Raw genomic sequence first — 24,983 nt, 5'->3', positions numbered from 1 at the left:
TAGGTTGAATTTGTGACTTGGATTTTGTTCGTTCCGTCTGAGCTGTTACATCAGTTCTAGAAAAGGCAATTTATCCGTTTCCGTTTTTATTGTGATAATTGAAGAATATCTTACACTAATGGGGTGCTGCAAAAACATATCCATTTCCGTGTCTCCCTAGTTATATAAAATTAAGTATTTTGTCAACATACCTCAACCAAACTCGGGCTTATTTTTGTTTTTTTCAGTAGCAAACGTTTTGAATCATTTATGGTGGATATAACCGGTGAAAGGGACAATCCCATTGTCTTGCATAAAGAATAAATCTGCTGGAGAAGGCTAGAATTTGATTTGAGATAATGTTTTATCTATTGCAGGAGAGTAAAAATGGGAAAAATAACCTTGTACTTGGTTTAAATTCTTGTATGAATTCTTTTCTGTTGTGAACAAAATCAGTTTCTTTCAAATGCAACCAGTTTGAAAATTTTTGATCAATTTTCTCAACTCTCTATGACCTAATCCCACCACTTACAACGCTTCGTCTATTCTTCACTGATCCAATAGAATTCCATATTGGCTGGGGTACATATACGTCAAGATCGAGAGTTTTAACACTTCAAATATATTGGAGAGATCCTCTCAGACTTTTTCGAAAAATTCTGTATTTTATATACTTCTTGTTTCTATATCTACGATTTTTTTTATAATTAGGTATTCATAAAAACAAGAATGAATTCTGAATTCACAGCAAGACCCAGTACATTCTATTTCCAGTTATTTGAATGAATGCAAGAATGGAAGATGGCTAAATGGAAACGAAATGAAACTGTTGGAAAGAACTACGTCAAAATTTCAGGAAAACGCCAGGACTGGCGCTTTTTATAAAAAAAGGGCAGTCATTACAACTATTTTTGATTCCGTCACCTTCTCCCAAACATGGCTAACATATCGTTTCGGGGCCCTTCGAACTTTACAATTAATTTCAAGTTTTGAAATTCTTCAATAAATTTGTAAAAAAATTATATTCAATTTGAATTTGATCAGATACTTTCAGACTTTACTTTCTGGAAAAATCATTGACAACAAATCTCGTTACCGTAGAGGCTATTTCATTGTTCCTCTTCACCTAATAAAGAGTCATGGAAAATGTTAATTCAAAAATTCAGTGCTTTCTCTCTTTGAATTCTTAAGTCATCAATAATAACTCCGGAATTATAAATAATTTGTCCCAAACGTTTTTAGAAGCTCTTGATGTAATCTACTTTTAATATCGAAGAATCAATAATCCTTCAATCGAATCAATTTCGAAATCAATCAACTGTGAACCCAACAAACAACAACAATTAGAATGTTTAACATTTCATCAAATGCTGACTTAACAAACTACTGACCCATTAAAACATTTATGAAAACAGTCGACTGACCAAATTGCAAGACTGCTTTTTTCTGACACTATTCGCCAGGTAATAGAAATTAGTTTTCCTTGAGATGCAAATGAAGTAACATCGGTAAGATGAAGACTTCCTATGTTCTGCTGGTTTTGGTGCTTATTGTGTGCGAAACGTATTGTGGAGTTTTGGGAAATTTCGGGAAAACAAACGAGAGAAGTGAATCTGCTGGAGTTGAAGAAGAGAAGTAAGTGAAAATAGAAATGAAATGTAGAGTAGTTATTTTGTGTGACGTTCAATGTAGCAGACTGAGTTATGGTCAAATTTGTTGATGAAGAAATTTTTAAAAAAATGTCAATCACAGTATAAACCAAGTACAGTAGGGTTTATATGAAAATGTGGAATGATAAGCATGAAATTATTTTCTGTTACAGTTTTACTAGATCTTCATCCTAGCAAGTTTTGAAGTCAAGAGTTCAAAAATATGGTACAACTGACCGATACTTGAAGAAAATCCATTATTTCGTATTCAAAATACACACTTCATTGTAAGGCATCCACTTGATAGTTTACAAAACAGTGACACGTGTTCTGCTATACAATAGTACTGTGACGCCTGAAGATGCCATTGTATAGCGAAACAAGTGTCGCGGTTTTGTGAACTTTTAAGTGAATGTCTCAATTTGAAGTGTGTTTTTTGAAGTTCAAAAGTTCACAAAAAATTGTTACCGAAATTATCAAAACTATAAATGTTACTTTTACCGGTTTATTGTCAGACTAAAAATTTCATAGAAATCCATGTCAATGTGTGAGCAGAGTATTTTCACACAAAAAACAGCATTGACTTCCACTGAGAGCGTTCATCGATTATTCTTCGTGATAAAATAAAGGTCCAGTAAAAAATTGTTCACCTACAATTTCATCAGCACAAAAAATGCATTAGCTTGGACTGTAAGCAAGAAGTACAATTCTGTAAATGTTACAACAAATCCATTAGTGCGGATTCAAAATATGATTCCAAATGGATAATATTACTTTTTTGATGATATTTATTTCAGTATAGAAATGGAAAAAAAAAGATTTTTAGCATCCACTCCTCCACCTTTATTAAAAAATTGTAGGAAACTTCCAAAGTAAAACATAAACTCTTTGCAAAGAGGTGTAGATCATGCATTGGAGTTATTTTCTGGTATGAACTTAAAAGAAAGCCCTCCCGAAACAACTACGTTCAAATGAACATTGAATTACACAAAAAAAACTTTGGAACGAACCCCAATTCTTCCTTTTGTGCAAGTGGAAAATAATTAAAAGATAAAGAGTGAAATATAATTGCAAATAATAGATACGTACACTCTCATTAGATAATTAAATGCAGAGTAACTAAAAATGATTATGAAACAAAACGGGTACATAATCTACAAAACATTGCTGCCAATATTGATAATAACATACCATATATATTGATACAATTCATATACTATTTTCGAAAATTGATTGCTTAAAGATTGTATTATGAATTTTCGCCAACTGTTGATAAGTTTTTCGATTGATTCCGGATAGGTTACCATGTTCATCCTCTGAAAAGTCATCTCCATTCGATGCAGTGTTGCTATCCTCATCACATAAATAAATAATCAGATCATTCACGATGATGTCTATTACTGTTGCTCGGAATAAAACTGTTGGAAAAATATTTCAGTCCAACCCAAACCAAGTCATTCTTATTAGTCAGTGAGCTATGCTTGAAGACTGGCAGTAAACAAATCTAAAGAAATGAACTTTAAACGTTCAAGCCAGTCTCGAATATACCTACACAGTAGGTTGAATGGACTGACACCTATCAGAAAACAACTACTCCCATGGCTAATATCACGAAGAGCGTTGGATTATATCCGACAGGCGTCAGTGCAGGAATCTTCACAAAAAATTTCCTGCATATGCAATTGGCAATATAGCTGAAAGAGTCAACCTTCAATTTTAGGACGGGTACACTTGCAGACCGGTTTCGGGCTCATTAGCCACTCATCAGTGCAAGATAGTGGCCATCATCGACCTAAAGTCAATGATATTCCATAATTGAAAATCGGAATTCTTTCAGAGTATTTCATTCCTCTTCCTGAGTTGGAGCGAACAAGAAAATGTCACTCCATCTAGTAAACGAGGTACTAATCAACTGCATATCCGAAATTTGCCCGATTCCTCTGAATAAGGAAGAAAAACTTCCTTATTAGTCAGTGGGCTATGCTTGAAGACTGACAGTAAGCAAATCTAAAGAAATGAACGTTAAACGTTATTTAGTATTAAATCCGGATAATACGGCGGTAATCGTACAATGTTGTGATTTCTTGTTAGAAAGAGCTGTTATAGTTCATAACGCTTGAATTTCGGCACATAATTGTTTATGAGGGCATATAATTAAGGTTTTATCATGTTTTCTCCAGATGGAATATTCCTTCCTAATAAACATGATTGCATATTGGCTATTTTCGTCGATGTTATTGGCATTTTGTCTTATTTAATATGATATAGTGCATTATCAATCACCACAATGCTTCTTAACGGCATATTTGGAATCAACTGTTCGAACACCAATTCCTTATAATTATCAGGATTCATCTCGTTATGATAATCACCTGTATTACATTTTGATTTCCATCTAATTTAAGCATCAGGCACAAACCTTCATTAACAGGTTTTTTAGGCCTACCAGAGTATGATCACTTCGAACTTTTTGGTGCCTGTCTGTATATGTCAAATCCATATAAATATTCTGAGAATAACAATAATCATGTCTATGCATTAATAACTGGAAAATATAGAACTAGCATTCAGTATGAAGATTTTTTATCTATTTTTTGTACCAATACTTTCTATAATTTTCATTTTTATTTAATTTTTTGCAACAGGGATGACTCAGAATGTGGCTTGGAATTAGAGCAAAGTACCAACAATATGGAGTCATCCGGAAATTCTCCTCTTTTGTACGACACAAACATCCATCATCCCACAGATTATAGTAATACGGGTAGTGTCAAACATAAGCGATGTCCTTCCAGGTATGTTGATTTTATGGGTAATTAATATACTATTACGTTTTTCCCGAGGGTTCGATAATGATTGCCTACACTGTACAAATTTAACTCAACTTTATTTCACCACTACACACTGCCAATATAACAAAAAAAACTTAACTGAACTTCAGACGTATACTCGAATGTCTTTCGCCTTGTCAGCGCATTTCGTACCTCACTTTCAACTAGACTTGCCTCATTTGCCCGTTGGTAGTGTTTATATGTCGTAATGGAAGTATCTGGAAGCTGATAGGAATCTTCTGGAAGAGACGCGACACCTAGACTGAGAAACGCAAGTAGTGTTGAGCGCGACCTTGGGCAAGTCACAGTCGTCTGACGAAGACCAGTGGTGGCCGGCGTTACTTTTTTCAGAGGATAATTTACCAACGTAATGAAACTTTCGTGCATACTATCAGTCATATCAAAATCAGGTTTTCATCAATACAATAAAATTACACATCTGAAATAAGTGGATAAAGTATTGAAAATTAACCGCCATGGCACCTGTTTGAAAGAACCTAACTCTTCGTTAATTTTTTTTTAATTCACTAAAGAATGATCAAATTTAATAATTTTGGTCCAATCTCAAAAATTTCAAATAAGCGTAGTCAGCACTTTATTAATTATACTGTAAATAAATGATATTTTATATTCCACTAGCGACCGGCTTCGTACTGCAGCAAACATATTTGCTAACATTTTTTTTTCCATTGTATGACATCAGGGAAAATCCCGAATCATTCCAGATCATTGCGAAACTATCAAGGGAGTTATATACCTGAGGTGAGGTAGCTATATATCGTCACCCATGAAAATATTTTCTGTTTTTATCTGAAAGTTCTAGAACAATCTGGAATGTTGAGGAATACTCTGGAATATTCGGGAACGTACCACGTCATCGTGAAACATTCCAGAACAGTCTTGAATTCTGTTAAATATTCTGAAACATCGTGGACCTTTGAAAGTTTTCTTGTGTGGATCAGGCCACCCATTGGGGGGTAATAAAGCAATATCCGCCTACCTGTCATGAGTGTATCCTTTTTCCAACTACCACATAATCTCATATCAACTTCCTGACCGAAGCCGGGTACCACATCAAATATTTAAATGAAATTGACTGACAAATTCTCTCAAACAAAAAAATGTTCAACTGTTTTGATAAGTAGGTAAGTACCATGTTTACTTAAAAACAACACAAAACGAAAATTCAACCTTTACTTTCAAAATTTTTCACTACGTAAAAATGTAGTTGCAACTTTTCTTCATCACGCTTGTTACATCGATTTGTCAGGCCGCTTGAATGCATTTTCTCTTGCAAAATTTTTAATTTTGGGATTATTTCTCAGATATTGATTCCAATTGTATGATTTAGAAGGTACTTATAATGTATATAAGGCAACTAACGCGTTTATTTTACCAAAATTGATATCCAATCAATCTGAAGAGCCGCATTGAATGTGTTACAGTAAACTTTTATAGTGAAAAAAGTAACTAGCAGTTGAATCAGAGCTTCCAGAAAGATTATACCTCATTCAAATTTATTTTACGACACTATTGATTGAATAAGTTGAAGAAGAAAGGCATTGAAAATTCAGTTGAATTATTGATTATTTCTTTGAATAGAAGCATAGTCCATGAAAATTCTATTGAGAAAATAATTCTGGACGACAGATGAGGTAGTTTATGAATACATAAATGGTAGGTTCCATATTTTCTATTTCCAAGAACGCCATCTGGCCAGAGTTTTCAAATCATGTCTGGATGGAGAGCAGCCGATTTCGGATTGGTTTGTAGAGGGGCAGACCGTTCTCATCCCCAAAAGCGGAGCTTTATCGATTCCTAAGAAGTACAGACCAATAACATGCTTTAATTCGTGTTATAAGTTGTGTACAAGCATCTTATACACACGAATACTCACCGCTATTGACCGAGTGTTCGAACGGATATATGAGCAGAGAGGGTCGAAGAGAGGAGTCGCTGGATGTAAAGAGAACCTACTCATCGATAGATGTGTAACGCAGGACTCGATACATGACCTGGATAGATTACCGTAAGGCATTTAATACAATATCGCATGAGCTCATCTTGCATTTGCTCAGATGCCTTGCGGTACCCGACCAAATAGTGAGATGCATTGAACAACTGATACCACTTTTGGTATCAGTTGTTCTCGTTTCACCATAACATCTGGTCAAGCAAGAGTCCAAACAGGGTGGGTCACTTTCAGAAGGGGTGTATTTCAGGGTGATTCCCTCAGTCCCCTTCTCTTCTGCATCTCACTATTGTCATTATCCGTTGCCCTCAGAAATACTCGAGGGTATAACTGTAGCACCCCCGAAAACCGGAGGCACAAGGTCACCCATTTATTTTATATGAATGATCCTAAACTTTACCCCTCTGGAGAGAAAGATCTCCATCATTCCTTGAGAGGAATACACGTATGCTTTTGGTATGAAATTCGGGATAGACAAATGTGCAATGGTCCATCTCAAAAAAGAACGATGCGGGAACTTCGGAGATGATATGCAGCTCGTAGATGGAAGCATCCTACACCATTTGGATGCCGGAGAGACGTATACTTACCTCGGGGTGGAACAAAGCCACTCACAAGAGGTAACAGCAGTGAAGAACTCTCTCCCCGGCGAGTATCAGCACAAACTTCGACAGATCTGGTCATCGGAACTGTCGGGGAAAACAAAGTTGCTGCAACAAATATGCTTGCCGTTCCAATCTTACTCTACTCGTTTTGGGTAGTAGAGTTGACTCGGGAGGAGCTGTATCAACTAGACGTAAAGACCCGAAAAATGATGCATCTCTATAGGAGTTTGCATCCGAAATCGTCCGTTCAACAGTTATACTTTCCCCGACAACAGGAAGGCCGTGGACTTTTGAGTTTGGAGTGTCTACATGACAGAATGGTACTGGATACAGCCTGTAAAGTCGTCAGGAGTTCGGATCCCCTTCTCTGCATGGTCCGTGACCATGAGAGAGCAGGAATTGAAGGCAGCTGCCCTAGCAGCTGATGAACTCGGTATAGTTTTTGATACTATACGAGGTGACCACAACTCTGTCACCGAGTTGGAACCCGTTCAGCAAAAAGTTCAGGTGAAAGCCGCAGAGATCACCTCACTTCTGCGGAAACACAAGGATTAGCCAATGCATGGGATCTTCTTCAATAACATTGGAGACGTTGGCTTATCAAAGCGCCTGACTTTCGCTTTTCTCAGGTCGAGTGGGCTGAAGTCGGAAACTGAGGGGTTCATCATGGCTTGTTAGGATGGTGTCTTCAAAATCTTAGTCCACCGCAATTGCGTGATGGGTATAGAGGTTCTTGACACAAGGTGCAGGGCCTGCCACGAGGCGCCCGAGATCCTAATGCACTTGCTATCAGCATGTCCAGCATTTGGGGTCTCGGCCTATATCCAACGACATAACGCGGCCCTATAAGTGCTATATTACCATCTACGGCACTCTTACGGTATTGACGAGATACCGGTGTTGCCCTACGTTCCGGGGGATATTGAATCCGTTGTGTTAAACGAGAAGTGCCGAATTTATTGGAACTATTCGTTCCCTCAGGCTCATACAAGGTAATAAGCCTGATGCAGTGCTTTTACCACCAGGAGTTTTCAGCTCCTGGTTAGACAAATATTTCCAAAAAAGAGGAGGAAAAACGAATAAAATATCGAGATTTTCTTTTCGAACTCCGCATACTCTATCCAGAATGATGTCTTCTCTACTCTCGAGTCTTAAAATCACACCGGCTTGTCGCACTAAGGCAGAAATCTTAGCCGGACATATACAGAAGAATGTCATTCTTAGCTCACTGCGCTTGCTCAGGGCACATGATTCTTGGACCCAATGATCAATGATCACTCCACGTTGTGGGGACTGGTCGTTGGTTGATTATGCTGGCGCGCTCTCCCGAATGTATCAGAGCTTCGGAGGATAGGGCCTGACCAGTGCCAACTACGGTGAAAAAATAAAAAAAATAATAATAATCGTCTTTATTGTTTCCCAACTGTAGTTACATACAAATATTTAGATAAATTATAGAGCTAGTTGCTGATATAACAAAAGGCGAAGTTCAACTCAGTTAGCACAAGTACTACTGAGTTGTTCTTCCAATCGAAATTGGGTTTTCAGTGATATCTATTGGCTTGTAATATAAAGAAACAACATGCCTTATGACTCAAGAGAAATCATTGGGTACCACTAAAAATCATGTATGAAAATACGTTGCATAGCTGAAGAATGATTAGACTCTTGAGCGCCTTTGAAGGTTCAACCTCCCATTCATTGCTTTCTGTGATTGTTCTTATCAGTTTGTTCTTGTCCGATTCCTGAAACGAATTAAACAAGACCAGAAAGACTTCTGTAGACTGGAAACCTAAAATTCAGTTTTTCTCAGAGTCATCGTTTTTCACAGGACCCTCCTAATGTTTGTTAACTTCAGTATTATCAATACAATTTTCTTATGGGAGTCCAATTTTTTTTAAATAAGATACGACCCATGTTACTTGCTGATAATACAGCTTCATAGGAAAGAAAGGTTTCGGCCTTCTTTATACAAAAAATGTGTGAATCTTTCAAAGAAAGGAAGGAAGCAATAAATTTCAAAAAAGGTAACTCTATACGAAGATGTGTAGATCATGCAAAGAAGTAACTTTCAGACGGTGGCCTGGTAAAAAAAATAATTTCGAAACAAACACTTTTATATGAACACTAAATTATACAAAAACAATTTTTCTCTATTCAGTTTGTATTCCAAACATTCGTTGTGGAGTTGAGCCAAATATCATTCACAGGTTTGCTACACAATATAGTAAATGAAAGCGGTAAAATTTCACTTACATGGAACACTGTTGTCCTCATTGGTGTACATCCGATGTCTGAAAGTTACTTATTTACATGATCTACGTATAGAGTTGATTTTTTTTTAAATTGACTGCGTCCTTCCTTTGGAAGATTCCCACATTCGGTGTATGGAAATGGATAAGTAGAAAGCCAAAACCTTTGTTTCCCAAAAATGGACTCTTCCGAAAATATACTCTTTTCAATAACTTTATACATGTGTTAGGAATAACACGTTAAAAGGTAAGATCTCGTTAATCCTTAGTTCGCACAAGTTTCGACTTTTAAGAGTTGTCGTTCGCAGGTTGGCGAAAGCTGGTTAACTGAAAAACATATTTTCACAGAAAGAAATGTTGAAGACCGTTTTGTAATTTTCGTGTTTGTCCATCACACAAATCAACAAACAAAAAATGAAATATTTTCCCTTCATAATACTTGTTCAGAAACCCTTTTTGATTCCAGTAATAGAGTTGGTGCATTTCTGCAACCAAGAGAGGAAATCGTTGGAGCAAAAGTCCCTCAACCCGTTGAAAGAAGTGATCTGCAAAACAAAAACAAATTTTATTTGAAAGCATGCGCAACTTGTCAGGAACGAAACAGATGCAATGCACTTTCCAATTGTCCCCTTTGCGAAAAATGGTGTTCCAAAGTGGTAATTCTCAATGGATCTGAAATGAATGAAGTGGACGCTAACAATGTGGTCGGAGAGCCACAAGAGACTACACTTCCAGTTCAACCGACTATATCGCTCAGATCCAACTTCGACGACGACGAAAAACGAAAGAACGTCTACACCATAACCACTCTGAGGTCGGGAGCCATCAAGGAGTTGTTCATGAGGCTGCTGGGGGTTTCGAATTCCGAAGATGTCGACACCGTCGTTATTTGGGTCACGACCCACTCCAACCATCCTCCAATCATCTCCAGAGGTTTCCATAACGTGATAGATCCCGAAGCGGAGAAGATGGCTGAGGCGGTGAAGGAGGAACTAAAATTAGCAATCCAGGAGAAGTTCCGAGAGCATGGAGAGAAGTTTGTGACGGAAGGGGGCGACGAGCTTGATAAAATCATCCGGGGAATTTTGTCTAAGGTAGGTCTCACAACAACTTCATTTATTTGATACGTTTCTCGTTCTAAAGAATATTATTTCTCATTCTATTCACGCGTTTCTACTGTAAGATATAGAAATATGCTATTCATTTCTTTCAACAGATTTTACATTCTGAAAATACTGTTCAAGAAACCAGAATAGAATAGTTGGTGCTCATTCAACGTAAATTTCATGTATTTTGGTTCAAGAGAGTTTTTCACGTATTCACAGTTTTGAAGTTATTATTTTGGAACGTCTCTCAACTTTCAATGGCACAGATTATAATTTGATTTCCACCTTCAACAAACATTTATCACTATGAATAATATTGAAACAAGAACAGCATTTGTTGAATGAATTGACTATTATTTCCAACAATTCACCAACGAAAAGGACTAGGTAGTAGCTTTCTATTCCTGATATTTCCATAGTTCTTTCTGAAAAATCGCCTCAAATAAATCATGAGAGACAAAATAATTCTCATCATATTGTAATTTCGAATCAAATCTGCAAGGATTCTCCATTGTTTGAAAAATTGAAAGTGGTATCTTAGACGAATATCATGGCTTGTATCCGGCTCGAAGGACCATGAAGGTTTCTGTACTTGTGTTGTACTCCTCAATAGAGTGGACTGTATAATCTGAGCTGATTTAATTGAGAATTTCGATTGAATAAAACGAATGTATAACTAAACTACACTGTATTACACTCGATATTCAAATTAATTCTGTCTCGTCGCCCTAGCATCACTACGTACCAACATAGTGTCGTTGGCGTTATTGCCGGACTTACAAAATTTAATATAAAAAAAGAAAATCGTGAACAGCTTGGTATATTTAAACTCTGTTAATGTTAAGGCTGGTAGTCTTGGAAATGCCATTATTGGTCCATTATTTCTGAAAGAAAAATTTGACTGGAAATCTGTATCTCGAAATGCTAGGAGAGACTATCGATCCTCTTGTAACTCATGAGCTAGAAACTCAAATGGATGCAGAAGGTAATGAACTTTTGCAGGAGGATCTGTTACATTTCCAGCAGGTTGGTGTTCCACCTTATTATTTTCTTCCCGTCCCACAGTGGTTAAACGAGAGATTTCCGCATACATGAGTGGGCAGAAGTGAAGTAGTTGAATGACCACCGAGATCACCGGATTTAACACCCTTAGATTCCTTTCTTTGGAGCATCTTAAATCCGTTGTTAATAAAACACAACCTTCTGATATTGAAGAATCTAAAAGGCGAATTACAGCAGCATGCCAGTCAAATCCTGGTGAAGTTTTCCGTAATGTTAGAGGGGAGTTCAAAAACAGACTTTATTACTGTTTAAAGCAAAATGGGCGACATTTCAAACAGTTTATAAGATAAGCGTAAATTGATTTTATACTTGTGATGCACTGTTTGGAACCTTTGGTGTAGTAATGAATATTACTGGAGTTTTTTCCCAACACCAAACCGTTATTTCAACACCTCAACACGTGTTTCGATCACCAAGTGATCATCTTCAAGAGGAAGATCAAACACTTGAACATGTGTCGAGGTGTTAAAATAGCGGTTTAGTGTTGGGAAAGAGCTCAAGTAATATTCATAGATTTTATCTTTAAAATGTCTTTCTCGTATATTAAATTATATTTTGTAAAAGGACAATAACCAACTAATTAAAAATCCCACGCGTATAATTTATTTATTCCTGTCATTCAAGGGTTGGAACGGTGCCACCTACTCTTCTAAGCATTTTTATCAAAAAGAGTCGATACAACAATGCATTTCAGAACAGGTAAATTCTAGGTACATGTGTAAGTTTAGAACGCCATTTTTCGGAATATGCTCATCGAATAATGAGTCAGCGTACCATTGGAAGCAGAATTGGACGCAAACCAAAATGATGTGCCTCTTAACCCTTCTTCTCATTTGAAATTTTAAGGGTAACCTACACCCCTTCTAGGGGGTTGAACGACGAGGGCTGCAAATAGTCCTTGAAAGTGTCTTCCTTGATAATAAAATTGACCAGTTTTCTTATTCCTCAATTGTTTACTGAATGGAAAACATTAAGGGTGGGAATTTTCAAATTAACACCCTGTATAATGGAAGTCGTGCTCCTGTTTTGTTAATAAAAATGTAAATATAAAGTGTAGGTAACTTGAATATGCGTGTTTGAATAAGCACAGCAGACTTTCTGGAAACCTGGAAAAAGAGGCTCATCTGATAGATTCACTTCTCGAATAGTTACCTCTATGACCTGAATTCTTCACAGATGCACCCATCCAACAAAGTTCCCGAAGTCGGCACATCTAGCAGTTCGCAAATTGTAGGTTCTAGGAGTAACATGCCTTCTGAAATGTTACCGCGATATCCTATAGAACTTGAGACACTCGTCGTCCCTCAAAGACAAAATCCTGATATCATAGAAGGACCTCCGGATTCGAGAATACTAGATGAGGAAGGTGAGCAGGAGTTTTTGGAAGCTAGAAATGATCAAGTGAGTATCAAACATCATCAGTCTCATAAGAAGCACTGGTTCCGGGGGATGAATTCCTTTATTTCTGATGAAAATACTTTTAACTTACCAGAACTAATCGTAATAACTACTGATAGAATTAGCATCATCAGGATTCAATCACAGAGACCAATTCCTCACAACCAAGTTGATGCCTAAGTTATAGGTCAAAAAAGGCTCTATCTTGGCTAGTACGTTTCAGTAATCACCTGTATATGCTAATTCCGTCAGCGAAATGCGCGTCTAGTTTTAGCGTCTGAAAACTGTTTTCATTAGTTTTATTTCATGCCAGAGTTTCCAGTTCTACCCTCATGTTTCTCTTATGTAAATTCCAAGAATAAAAACATCCACTGTTATACTGTAATGCTATGAATAGTTTCATTGAATATTAATTTCTATTTGGGAACATCCACGTAGTCTGCTCCTGAAACTTCTAACTCTATGAAATCTACCTCTAAAATGCAATTAAGATATGGAAGTTCAACAAATATAAGAGTGAATATCTCCAAGTTATTGCTCAAAAGTTTTATGCTGCCTCAACTTACAATACATCTGGAACTTCAAATGATATTTCCAACTTGGGATTTGGTTGATTCTCATAACTTTCTTGTAACTTGAACGTTATCTAAAAGTTCATATGGATGGAGAATATATATATTATAGGGACTATGGATGTTGAATTTAATACAGTAATTACTAGGTTTCTTTATCAATGAAATATTTCATTCATTTACATTTTGCTTTCAATTACAAATTGTTATTAATACAAGTAGCGCATAAAAAATGAATACGGGGTGAATCTGAAACAATTCAATTAAACTTGTTTGAAATCATAGAATTTCTTGTTACACCGGATATAGTTTCGACCTTCGTTAAATCAGCCTATATTTCTTGGCAGATTCAAATTCTACATCGTATTCCAAATAATGCTACCTATCCAGTATAGTTTCCAAAATATTTTTTTCACTACCCCCCCCCCCGGCATCAAACCGGAGTTTATTTTGCCACATTAATTTCGAAATAAATCGAGTTACTACGTTTCATATTGATATTTTAGATTCAATTATGAATGTTAGAATTATGTTGTATATTTTTTCATTTAGTGTAGCTAAAAGGACTGTTATATTGGAAACGAAACATCCGAGGAAAGTAAATTTCCCAAATATATGAAAATTAGCATTAACAGGATCTTTCAATTCCAAATGAATTTCTCAATACTTTGATTAATTTTTTTTCTGTGTATTCTACAGTACAGAGAAAATGGTGTATCTAAATGAAACTTGTCTATAAAAACAAGTTAGTGAGTTTCGGAATATCCAATGTTAGACTATTTGGACCTTTTAATAAGCACCTTCCACTTTAAGCACCTTACCAATAACATATATTAATTTCTTCTGAACAATTCATAGTTTATCACTAGTTCTGACTTCCATTGTCTAATATATAAAATGATTTGAAATTCCTGAAACAACTGAAAAAGAAGAATTAAAAATGAATAGCTGAAAATAACAATTATATTAAGCAAAAATAACCTGAAATGAAATAATAGTGAAATAAAATACAATAGAACGATTGAACAAAAAATAAAGAACTAAAAATGGAAATAAAAATAAAAAAGATAAGAGATTCCAAGCCACGTTAGTTCACAACTTTTCGATTGTTAGTATCTACAAAGACGATTGTATTTACAATCGTAAATACAATCGTTAGTCCGAAACGTTGTGAACTAACGTGGCCTGGAATCTCTTATCTTTTTTATTTTTAATTTTATTTCTTTTCTTTTTTGTTCAATCGTTCTATTTTACTTGTATTTTATTTCACTATTATTTCATTTCAGGTTATTTTTGCTTAATATAATTGTTATATTCAGCTATTCATCAATTCTTCTTTTTTAGTTGTTTCAAGGATTTCAAATCGTTTTATATATTAGACAATGGAAGTCCGAACTAGTGAAATTCATCATGAAACATTGTCAATCACCTTCATAGTCAACAAATTCATAGTTTACTTAAGACAATTTTAGAAAATCGAAAATCAACACAATTTTGACAAATATCAATTATTTTTTGTCACAAAATGGCATTTGAAAAAAAATTCAATGTATTTCATGTTATTTGACTGGTATACTGTTCAGGCAATATATTCCTACTGCCAGCGATATTTCAATTCTGATTTGAAATAACTGAAAGGAAATTTAAAAAATCCTCTTTGAAGTAATCGGTATTCCTTTGAACGATATAAAAAGTATGTGAAGCATTAGCTTTTTCAAGTGATTTATAAATCACTCACGATTTGATCCCCACAAACTTATTATATATCACTAACTATAAATCACTTGAAAAAGCTAATGTCTTAGCGAAACATGTTGTGATATATTTTTCAAATAAAGTTTGTGGAGATCAAATCGTGAGGTGTAGTTTTTGAAATTTTTGTTTCAATATGAAACTCTATACATTATTTCACATAATTGCGTTTCATCAGCTTCAGTTAATTTCAGTTCGATGGATAGAAAGTGTTTTTATATTTTTCATATTTTCATTCAATTTTTCTCAGAGGTTAGGATTTTTCCGCTGAAAACCATTTGACTTATTTATTTCTTCTAAGTATATCTTTTCGTGTTTCAGGGATTTGAATACTCAGTACTGTATATTCTTGAACAAAATTCACGAAAACTTTTTTGTTCGCGGTCCAATTTTAAATGAATCTTCCATTTTGATGGTATTTCTTGGATTGCAGGACCTTGCAGAAAGAGAGGAGCAACCTTCAGTAGGATCTTTACCTGATAGTGGGTCTCTTCCTTCAGGTAATAAACCTCGACCATTTGAAGCCAGCCCAGATCAGAGAACCGTAGTAACAAGTGACGATGATAACGTTGGGGCTTCTTTGAAGTCCATGACAATAGAAGAAAATGCACCGATGAAAGTTATCCAAAGCGAGAAAGAGGCGCCGGGAAACAAATTGAGAGAATTCATCAACAACGTCAAGGCTAACATTATCAATACAAAAAATGCCTTACCAGCTCAAAGAAACTTTGTTGACGGAGTACTTCAGAATGGAAGGTCAACTAACATGGAACCTAGCAATAATGGAATGAACGTTCTCGGTCGAAAACATCATGACGGTGAAAGAGGACATAAAATCATAGGACATCTGATTCTTCCACATAATCATCGTTCAAATAGCCAGGATGATAATATTGGATCAACAATCGATGAATCAGAACGTCTGGGTAAGTGTTGATTTGGTATCTAGAAATGACTTTCTCGGTTGAAATGTTTTCCCAGTTTCTGAATTTAGTATTTAATGTTGCTGTCACTGAGGTTGTATTGTGCTTCGTTAACAATCCGCTCGCCAATGATAGATGACTTAAACATTAGCCAACTATGATAATTCCGTAAAGAACTCGTCGGTTGTCATTACAACTGGTCTTTAATTTGTTCCTAGAAGTATTCGATCACAATCATTCTTGAAATATGGAGTTGTAATATATTAGTTGATTTCCAAAAATTATGAATGATAATAGTCACAAAATATTTACAATAAATTTGATTTAGGACGCTTTATTAGTTGGATTAGTACATCAAACTATTCTACAATGTAATAATTGTAACAAAAATATGATAATTTTTATCAGAATCTACCAGTTTTACCAGAATTAATTATTTATTTGATAAGTTTTATCGTTACCTAATGTGACGTGAAGGACATTGTAGAATAGTTTGAGGTGCCAGGCCAACTGATGAAGGCTACCGTGTAGCAAAATGCCTCTTAAATAAAATCTATTGGGTTAATTGGCGAACAAGATCAATCATTTTTAGAAAAACAATTGTTTTCTTGCAACGTTGCTCTGTAACAATAAGTTTACAAAACTCAACCATCACAAACATACTAACTGTTGAATAAAAGTTATAAGAAATGATTTATGTAATTGACGACTTGTTTATTTTGTGGAAATTCATGATCACTTCAAGATAAATAAATGAAAACACTCCACAAAGAAGGACATCCAGCCAGACCAGTAGTATCATATATAGATGTCCCAACCAGTAAGTTGTCAAAATTTTCAAATTCAAAATTCAAAGACCTCATAAAATTTACTCATTCCAACACAGTTCTAAATTCAGCAGACCTAAATGAAAAATTATATAATTTGAATATCAAATTAGTATCATTCGACGTAAAAAACGTGTTTCCTAACATTCCAACAGACGAATGCCTTCCCCTTGCGAAAGACATATTAGATCACTGTGATACAAACCCATATATAACTAACAAATGTTCTAATCTCTTGAATACATGTCTGAAACAATTTTTTCAAATATGATAATAATTTTTACCTAAAAAACTCAGGTCTCCCTATAGGCTCACCATTAAGTCCCATTTTGGCAGACATTTTCATGGACACACTAGAAAATACCCTTATCCTTAATAACCCTTTTTTTCATAAACAAATTGTGTTTTGGTTTAGATACGTTGATGACGTACTGGTAGGTTTTGATGTTTCATGCAGACAAATTAATCAATGTTTGAACTTCAATAGTCTGCATAACAAAATCAAATTCACAGTAGAAATCGAACAAAACAATAAGCCCAACTTCTTAGATTTGAATATTTCAAGGGTTAATAATAATAATTATTCAAATTGCGGTAAAGAATCAGGTACCAGTTTTTTCATTAGAAAAGATAACATCAGATAAAACTCTTAAAACGCTCATTTACAAATATCAGAAAACACAATACATATAAATATAAAAGCAATGTAGTACTTACTCAATATTAGGAACAATAAGAATTCAATATGATATTAAAATTGTCAAAGGAACGATTCGTTCAGGCCGGTCTCTCTTCATCTACATAGTAGTTTCATGGAGTGACACCTATCAGAAAACAACTACTCCCCCGGCTAATACCACGAAGGGCGTTGGATTATATCCGACAGGTATCAGTGCAGGATTATTCACAGAAGTAGTTCCTGCATATGCTTCTGTCGATTCTCAATTATTGGAACGGGCACATTTGCAGACCGGTTTCGGGCTATTGACCTCTCGTCAGTGCAAGGTGGTGTCTACACGAAATCGATGATTTTCCTGAACGAATCTTTCCTTCGAGATTTAATAATCTGATGATTCACGAGAAATTGAACAAAACATAAATTTCAAAGCAATGAAAAAAATGTAACTGTTATATTCACCAACTTTTATGTTTGTTATACAGGGTGGGCCATCGAAAACTTGACATGGAGGTTTTGGGTACTAATCTTGCAAATCCGAAAAAACGCTCATACAGGTCGATTTTTATTGGGAGGGGGACAGTTTTTTCCCTATTTACAGCGTCGTCACTTCAACCCTGGAGCAGTGGTGTGAATAACCCTTGGAATTTTAATGGGGAATAGGGGGCGAGTCGTACATCGTTTGAAAGATCTTGGATTTCTCTAAACAATGGTGTACATTTTTTTTTATTTGGACGTATTTAAAAGGGTTCTTTCCGATAATAAACTTTTTTAATATTGTTAATAGCAACAAATTGTTGTACGCCACTGCTCAATTGGAATGTATTTGGAACTCTTTCATTTGTTTCTTACGCTACTTTTTTGTTAATTTTTCAGTTCTTCTCTGATAAGAGGACTATTTCAATTGAGAAATGGTTAAAAATGCTGTTTCTATTTCTCATTTTTATGTTAAAAGTGATATCTACATTATTACTAGTAGTGAGTGCCGTAAAGTGTTGCTAAAGAAACAATGGTTTGCACAACTGCAGAGAGGGTTGAGTTGATTGAACTGTACTATGGAAATAGATGTTGTGCTGCGAGAGCCGCTGAACTGTTCAATTATCAACATGGGACGAATGTGTCGCGACAGTATGTTTTCGATTTAATTGCAAAATTTCGTGCAACTGGATCTGTAGCAAATAAAAAACGGCAAATCGAACCACCGGTAACAAATGAGGCAACACAAGTGGCAATCCTGGGCCATGTTGAGCTTGACCATACTTTGAGCACAAGAAAGTTAGCATTTGTTTTCGGGGTGTCACGAACTAGTATTCGGCGTATTTTAAAAACCCACAAAATGCATCCTCACAAGATTAAATTAACGCAAGAACTGAATGAAGATGATTTCGATCGACGCTTGCAATTTTGCGAGTTGGTTAGTGAACGAGCGGTGGGAAATCCACATTTTTTTTTCAACATTTGCTTCAGTGAAGAATGTTCTTTTTTTCTAAATGGCACAGTTAATCGCCATAATTTTCGCTATTGGGCTGATTCAAATCCTCACATTTTCCATGAAGTGCATACTCAACGTCCACAAAAATTAAATGCATGGGCTGGAATTTTTGGTGACCGTATTGTTGGCCCATTGTTTTTAGAAGGCAATTCAACCGGAAAAATATATCTGGAGCTTCTGGAAGATACTATCAATCCCCTTCTCACTGATATTATTGAAAATGACCACAATTATCGGGAGGATCTATTAATATTTCAACAAGATGGGGCTACTCCGCACTATAATCTGCCTGTTCGGCAGTATTTAGATCAGGCTTTTCCGGATCACTGGATTGAGAGGCGGTACACTATTAAATGGCCACCACGATCACCAGACCTTTCGCCGTTAGATTTATTTCTGTGGGGTCATTTGAAAAGCAGAATTGTCTGTACTCCTCCTGCAGCACTCGAAACTTTACGGCAACGAATCACAAATGAATGTCTCCAAATCACTCCAGAAATGCTTCACAATGTTCGAGAACGTTTCCAGCAGAATCTCTATTATTGCATGGAAGCTGAAGGTGCCCATTTTGAGCATATGCTCAAAATGAGAATAAAGTAAATAACTTCAACTCTAAATTTAATATGGTTCATCCAAATAAAAAAAAATGTGCACTGTTGTTTAGAGAATTCCAAGATCTTTCAAACGATGTGTGACTCGCCCCCAGTTCTCTATTAACATTCTAAGGGTTGTTCTACCCTCTGCTCCGGGGTTGAAGTGACGACGCTGTAAATGAGGAAAAAACTTTCCCCTCCCAATAAAAATCGACCTATCTGAGCTGTATATCATATGTTCTTTCATTGGTTTATGTTTGAGTTAGCTCATACCACTGAAATGATAATTATTTTTTTTAGATTCACAAAATGCAGAAAAAGGATTAACGAATCCAACTACAGGATCTGGAACACAAAGAATGCCATTATTGGAACGAATGAAAACACTAAATCCTACCGAAATGATAGAAAGGCTCAAATCCAGAAGTTCACTAAATTTGCAAAGACCATCTGAGGATATGAATCATCTTGAAAATACTGATACCCGACTGGGATCAGAGTTAGAAGAAAACGAAAGTAGTGGTGCGAGGTCACATAAAAAAATCAACACACACAACCAAGGACCTTATAAAGAACATGAGAAAGGGCATTATCCTGGACATGACAAAAAGCATCATCCATGGCAAGGGCATGGACAAGACCATCATCCAGGGCATGGACAAGACCATCATCAAGGCCATATTATGCAAGGGCATAGAAAGGGCCACCGAGGGGTTTGGCCCACGCACCGATCAAGTGAGCTTGAAAACACAGAAACAAATAATTCGTCCCGAGAGAGCACGATGGTGGTAAATCCAGGGTTTGAAAATGAAATGCTGGGCGAGTCTATGAACTTTACTGGATCAGGAATTGAAGGTTCCAAAAATTTTTCGGAAGGATCTACCCCAAGTAACTCCGAAGGAGCTTTGGAGACGCAGGCAAGGGAGGATGAAATTCCCATAAAGTTCAATGTTGGTGCCAGAGCCAACGAATTAATTCAACAGCTGAAGGAGAGGCAAGAGATGAGGAAAGCTAATTTGAAGTCAGCTTTGCAGACCTCGCGCAGTAGTTTAAGTGATTCTGTGAAGCCTTTGGAAGGAATGGTTGCGACTACAGAAAATTCTGGTGAGTTTTCAGAGTATCTCATGGAACTTGTTGACCATAAGGATATAATTCAAATATTCATCGATTCATTAGTACTATATGGATAACTACCAATGTTATTGGTAGTTATCCATATAGTACGGACATAAATAGTATTTCCTGTTCAACTTCCTAATGGGACAAGAATCCAATGTGGAACAAAATTGGTGCAAAGGATAATTTAGTACATTTTGGTAAGAGAAACAATGGTGTTGCACCATTCGTCACTGAGAGAGCACTATCAACTTTTTTTCAAAAGGAAAGGAGGCTCTTCTGATACTTTGATCGATGTTTATTTCAATTATCCATTTCAATCTTTGTTATTTTTGAAATTCGGATTAGCCGTTCCCAAGTGATTAGCAGTTTCATATTTGTTTTCATAATCTGAAGAAAAACAATAAATATCATAGTTTCGAAAAAAAATGTATTCGAGACTCACTCCGAAGTGTGTACAAATTCATAACCTACATTATTAAATGGTCCTGGGGTAATTTCGTTGCTAGCAACTTTTTCTCTAACCATAAGTTCTGAAATGAACTGCCATCATGACAGATATTGAAACCAGTTTACAGCGAGATTAATTCACTGCTTGGGAGCCGATTAACTTTCCTATTTCTTTCAAATCTCTGGTGACTTCAATATTTCTGATTATCTATTCAATATCGCTCAAAAAATTTAAAAAAAGACGCCCCCGGGTGGGCTCGAACCACCAACCTTTCGGTTAACAGCCGAACGCGCTAGCCGATTGCGCCACGGAGGCTTGATGACTAAGGAAAAACAAATATTTTAAATCAAGTATTATTTTTACTGACACTCAATGAATTATTCAATCTTTCTTTTAATTTTATATTTTCTGAATTAAAAATAATCATCCTCAATTCCTTTCTTTATTAACATTTATCCAACTTATTAAATTGAAATGGGTAGGTAGGTTTTTGACAGAATAAATTGTAGAAAATAAGATATGTTTGAATAACTATTGCCCTGTTTCTGTTATTTCCGCATCATCATAAATTATTGAAAAACTCATCAAATCAGTGTCAGACTGTCAAATTTCAGCAATTACTAATTTATGTTACATACCAATAAGCAGTGCAGCTTCCGCAGATGCGGAGATATACCTATTCACCGGAGCTATGATGATCAAACTGAAATTGATTATTACAGAAATTACACAATTTTGGTGTGAAAGGAAAATTTATAGTTGGTTTCAGAATAACTTCTATGAACCGAATGAAATGGTTGAAGGTACTCACAAATTAAAAGTCTGAAAATTATTTTCGTTACAAATAATGAAGTGTTACTTGAAGATGATTTTCATCAAGTATTGGTCAGTTCTATCATATTATATAAAAAGAAATATAAAAACTTAGTTTCATTTTGTTCCGATGTGAAAATTAATAAATACCTATTCATTGATACAGCTGTGGACAAATCCGTTGTTTTCCAAATTTTTGAAAAATCGAATAGGCTCCAATCATAACTCGTTTTTGCTATAATTTTCATTTATATCAATATGTTGGGAATTGTCAGCATGTTCCTTATATTATACGTTCAGTTTTCTTATAATGAACTGATCGAATGTCATTTCACAGGCGGGCAACCAAACTCCGTAACCAAAGAAATGGGTAAACCCGTCGGAAAGCCTGAAGTGAACAACTTCGAAAATGCCGAGGCAGCTCTGGAGAAAGTCAGAGACCTCAGTAATGGTCTTCAAGAAATAACAGTAACCAATAAACCATCTCAAATTGAAGTAGATGTTACCACACCCAAAGTGATCAGTGATATAGAGAAACAGGGGGTGAACACTATCGAAGACGACTCTGTGAAGCTCATTGTTGAGCCAAACATTCTGAAAAGCCAACCTCTGGATGATAGTTTCGAACGAATCCAACCAACCACTTCACTTTTTGGTACTTTTTCACGAAGAAAGAACTCTGAACAAGAAACGAAACAAATGGTTGGAGATCCCTACGTTGGATCTGCCAACCCAGTAAATGTCTTGAATGAGCAGAACCAAAATGAATTTATGGGATTTGAAACGGTCGGTGATACCAACCCAGCCGTGGTCACTCGTGGCAAGTTTGAAAACGACCCAAGTGCTTTTTCAAACTCCATGGGAGCCATCGTACCCGCAGAGAACCCAACAGATGCGTCTTTCCATCAAAAACCTTCAGACGTATACTTTTTAGGCAACGGAATCAAGCTGCCTTTGAAAATGGTGAAGGACAACAAGGGGGTTATGCATCTCTCAGTTGATCTGGATAAGCTTTGCTCTTGCAATAATATTACGTGTCCGAAAAACCACACGGTATTGGAAAAAGCCGTTGAAACAATATTGGAGAATGAAACAGAACTGAAGGAAAAATTGGAACCAATAAAGTCTGCCGGTAATGAACCCCGTAACGGCAATTATGAAGACATGACTGTGGGTATGGCTTTACCACAGGGTATGCTCGAAGATGAATCATCGATTCGACAACAGGAAATGCAATCAAGAATGAGAGGATTCGAGGATGAGACGGCTTTGGAAAGTTCTCCAGGGGTTAGCACATCTCATCGAAATGAACGAGATACGGTTGAAAAAGAAAAATTCCCATCTAGAAACAAGATAACCGATAGTTTTGATTCGATGGAGCTTCAGAGAGATAATGCTGGCATTTTAAAGAGATCGCCGGAAGTCAAATCTGCGAAAATTTTGCCTAATAGTCTGTCAATTTCAGATAACCCTTCTGTGCGGACTTCACGGAATTTCGAAAACAAACAGAAAAACAACACCTATCTTTTGAAAGAAATACATATGGATGACGGTTCCAATATTAGCGAAACAACAAAAACTACTCCTTCTGAGACTACCACCAAAGCAGTAATCATCAAAAATTCAAGTTTAGAACCAAACTATCTCCAAGATTTCATGAATAAAAGGCTGGACGATATTAGATCAAAATTAAACATAAGAAACGATGAAATGAAGAAGGACTTGACTTTTCCAGAATATTTTTTCAAAAACATATGGACTGCTGGAAAACAACAGGCGGAGAAAATATTACCTAATTTCAACGTCGATAATACTTCCCCAACTTTGGGTTCCAGAATCGGGAGCCTATTGGATAAAACAGCAGCGGCCAATGACGAGATGTACGAGAATTTAGCATTGATCAATAAACCTTACAAATTCAAGACTCTGGAAAATCAATTGAAGACCAATTTGGCACATATTGGTACTACCGTTGATGATTACAATAAAAAAGACGAAGAGATTTTGAAAGAGGAAGTTGCTGCTTTGGAGAAAATTAACGAGAATCCTGTGGTCAAGAAAGAAGTTGGTATCGTTAGTAATATACTAAAATTTTTCAAGGGACTAGCATCTGATAAGAATAAAAACAAATAAGGGTTTCCTAATTTTGTACTTTTTATACTTTTGTAGTTTTAATAAAGAAATGAACGATTGAAAAAAAGTTAATTTTTCATTTTATCGAAGGTGATTCATCATTGATAAATCCATTTTAAATATTACTGGAGTTTTTTCCCAACACCAAATCGTTATTTTTAACACCTCGACACGTGTAACACCTCGACAAGCAGTTTTAATCTTCCTCTTTGAAGATGATGACTTGGTGATCGAAACACGTGTCGAGGTGTTAAAAATAACGATTTGATGTTGGGAAAAAACTCCAGTAATATTCATTACTACACCAAAGGTTGCAAACAGTGCATCATAAATCCATTTTAGTTTCTCATAAATAGAATTTTACTCATTATTATTAATGCAAGTTCATCCAAAATATAACTCTGAAAGGAGGCAAATATAAAAAACTTGATTGTAACTTGTGATGCACTGTTTGGAACCTTTGGTGTAGTAATGAATATTACTGAGTGATCAGCTTCCTCTTGAAGATGATCACTTGGTGATCGAAACACGTTGAGGTGTTAAAAGGACGATTGGAAAAAAACTCCAGTAATATTCAACTTGATTGTAAAACTATAAGAAATTTCCAATCATTCATACTTGAACATTTAATGAGTGGATTTGCCCTTGTCTAATTGTTGTTTGTTGATAAAAATTCTCTGGAGTAGCAAGTCATGAAATAATTTGAAAAATACACAGCATTTTACCAGTTCTCTCATGTTATAAATATAAAAGTTCACAATAGTTTTCAATAATTATGAAT

The 24,983-nt window shown here is 35.8% G+C and overlaps 1 protein-coding gene and 1 non-coding gene across 2 annotated transcripts; one reads left to right on the top strand and one right to left on the bottom strand.

The window, feature by feature from the left end:
- Positions 1-1,439: 1,439 nt before the first annotated feature.
- LOC111505563 (uncharacterized) lies at positions 1,440-24,263 on the top strand. Its single transcript, XM_074184064.1, has 7 exons — positions 1,440-1,614; positions 4,274-4,423; positions 9,755-10,382; positions 12,633-12,857; positions 15,612-16,104; positions 19,990-20,793; positions 22,407-24,263. Exons 1-7 carry the CDS (start codon positions 1,493-1,495, stop codon positions 24,200-24,202), a joined length of 4,218 nt encoding a protein of 1,405 aa, XP_074040165.1. The 5' UTR covers positions 1,440-1,492; the 3' UTR covers positions 24,203-24,263.
- TRNAN-GUU (transfer RNA asparagine (anticodon GUU)) lies at positions 21,498-21,571 on the bottom strand. Its single transcript has one exon. It is a non-coding gene; the product is annotated as a tRNA-Asn (tRNA).
- Positions 24,264-24,983: the final 720 nt, after the last annotated feature.

The sequence above is a fragment of the Leptinotarsa decemlineata genome, unplaced genomic scaffold (assembly GCF_025532065.1).
Source record: "Leptinotarsa decemlineata unplaced genomic scaffold, Ldec_3_MD MMD2_tig00026354_RagTag_RagTag, whole genome shotgun sequence".
Classification (NCBI taxonomy): Eukaryota; Metazoa; Arthropoda; class Insecta; order Coleoptera; family Chrysomelidae; genus Leptinotarsa; species Leptinotarsa decemlineata.
The sequence above is the reverse complement of the archived record's forward strand: the minus strand, read 5'-3'. Positions and strand labels throughout refer to the sequence as shown.

Excerpts from the sequence above, each read along its gene's own strand:
- LOC111505563 (XM_074184064.1), top strand. The coding sequence starts at position 1,493 with ATGAAGACTTCCTATGTTCTGCTGGTTTTGGTGCTTATTGTGTGCGAA. Across the intron at positions 1,615-4,273 it reads GCTGGAGTTGAAGAAGAGAA|GGATGACTCAGAATGTGGCT; the intron begins GTAAGTGAAAAT and ends TTTTTGCAACAG. Across the intron at positions 16,105-19,989 it reads CGATGAATCAGAACGTCTGG|ATTCACAAAATGCAGAAAAA; the intron begins GTAAGTGTTGAT and ends TATTTTTTTTAG.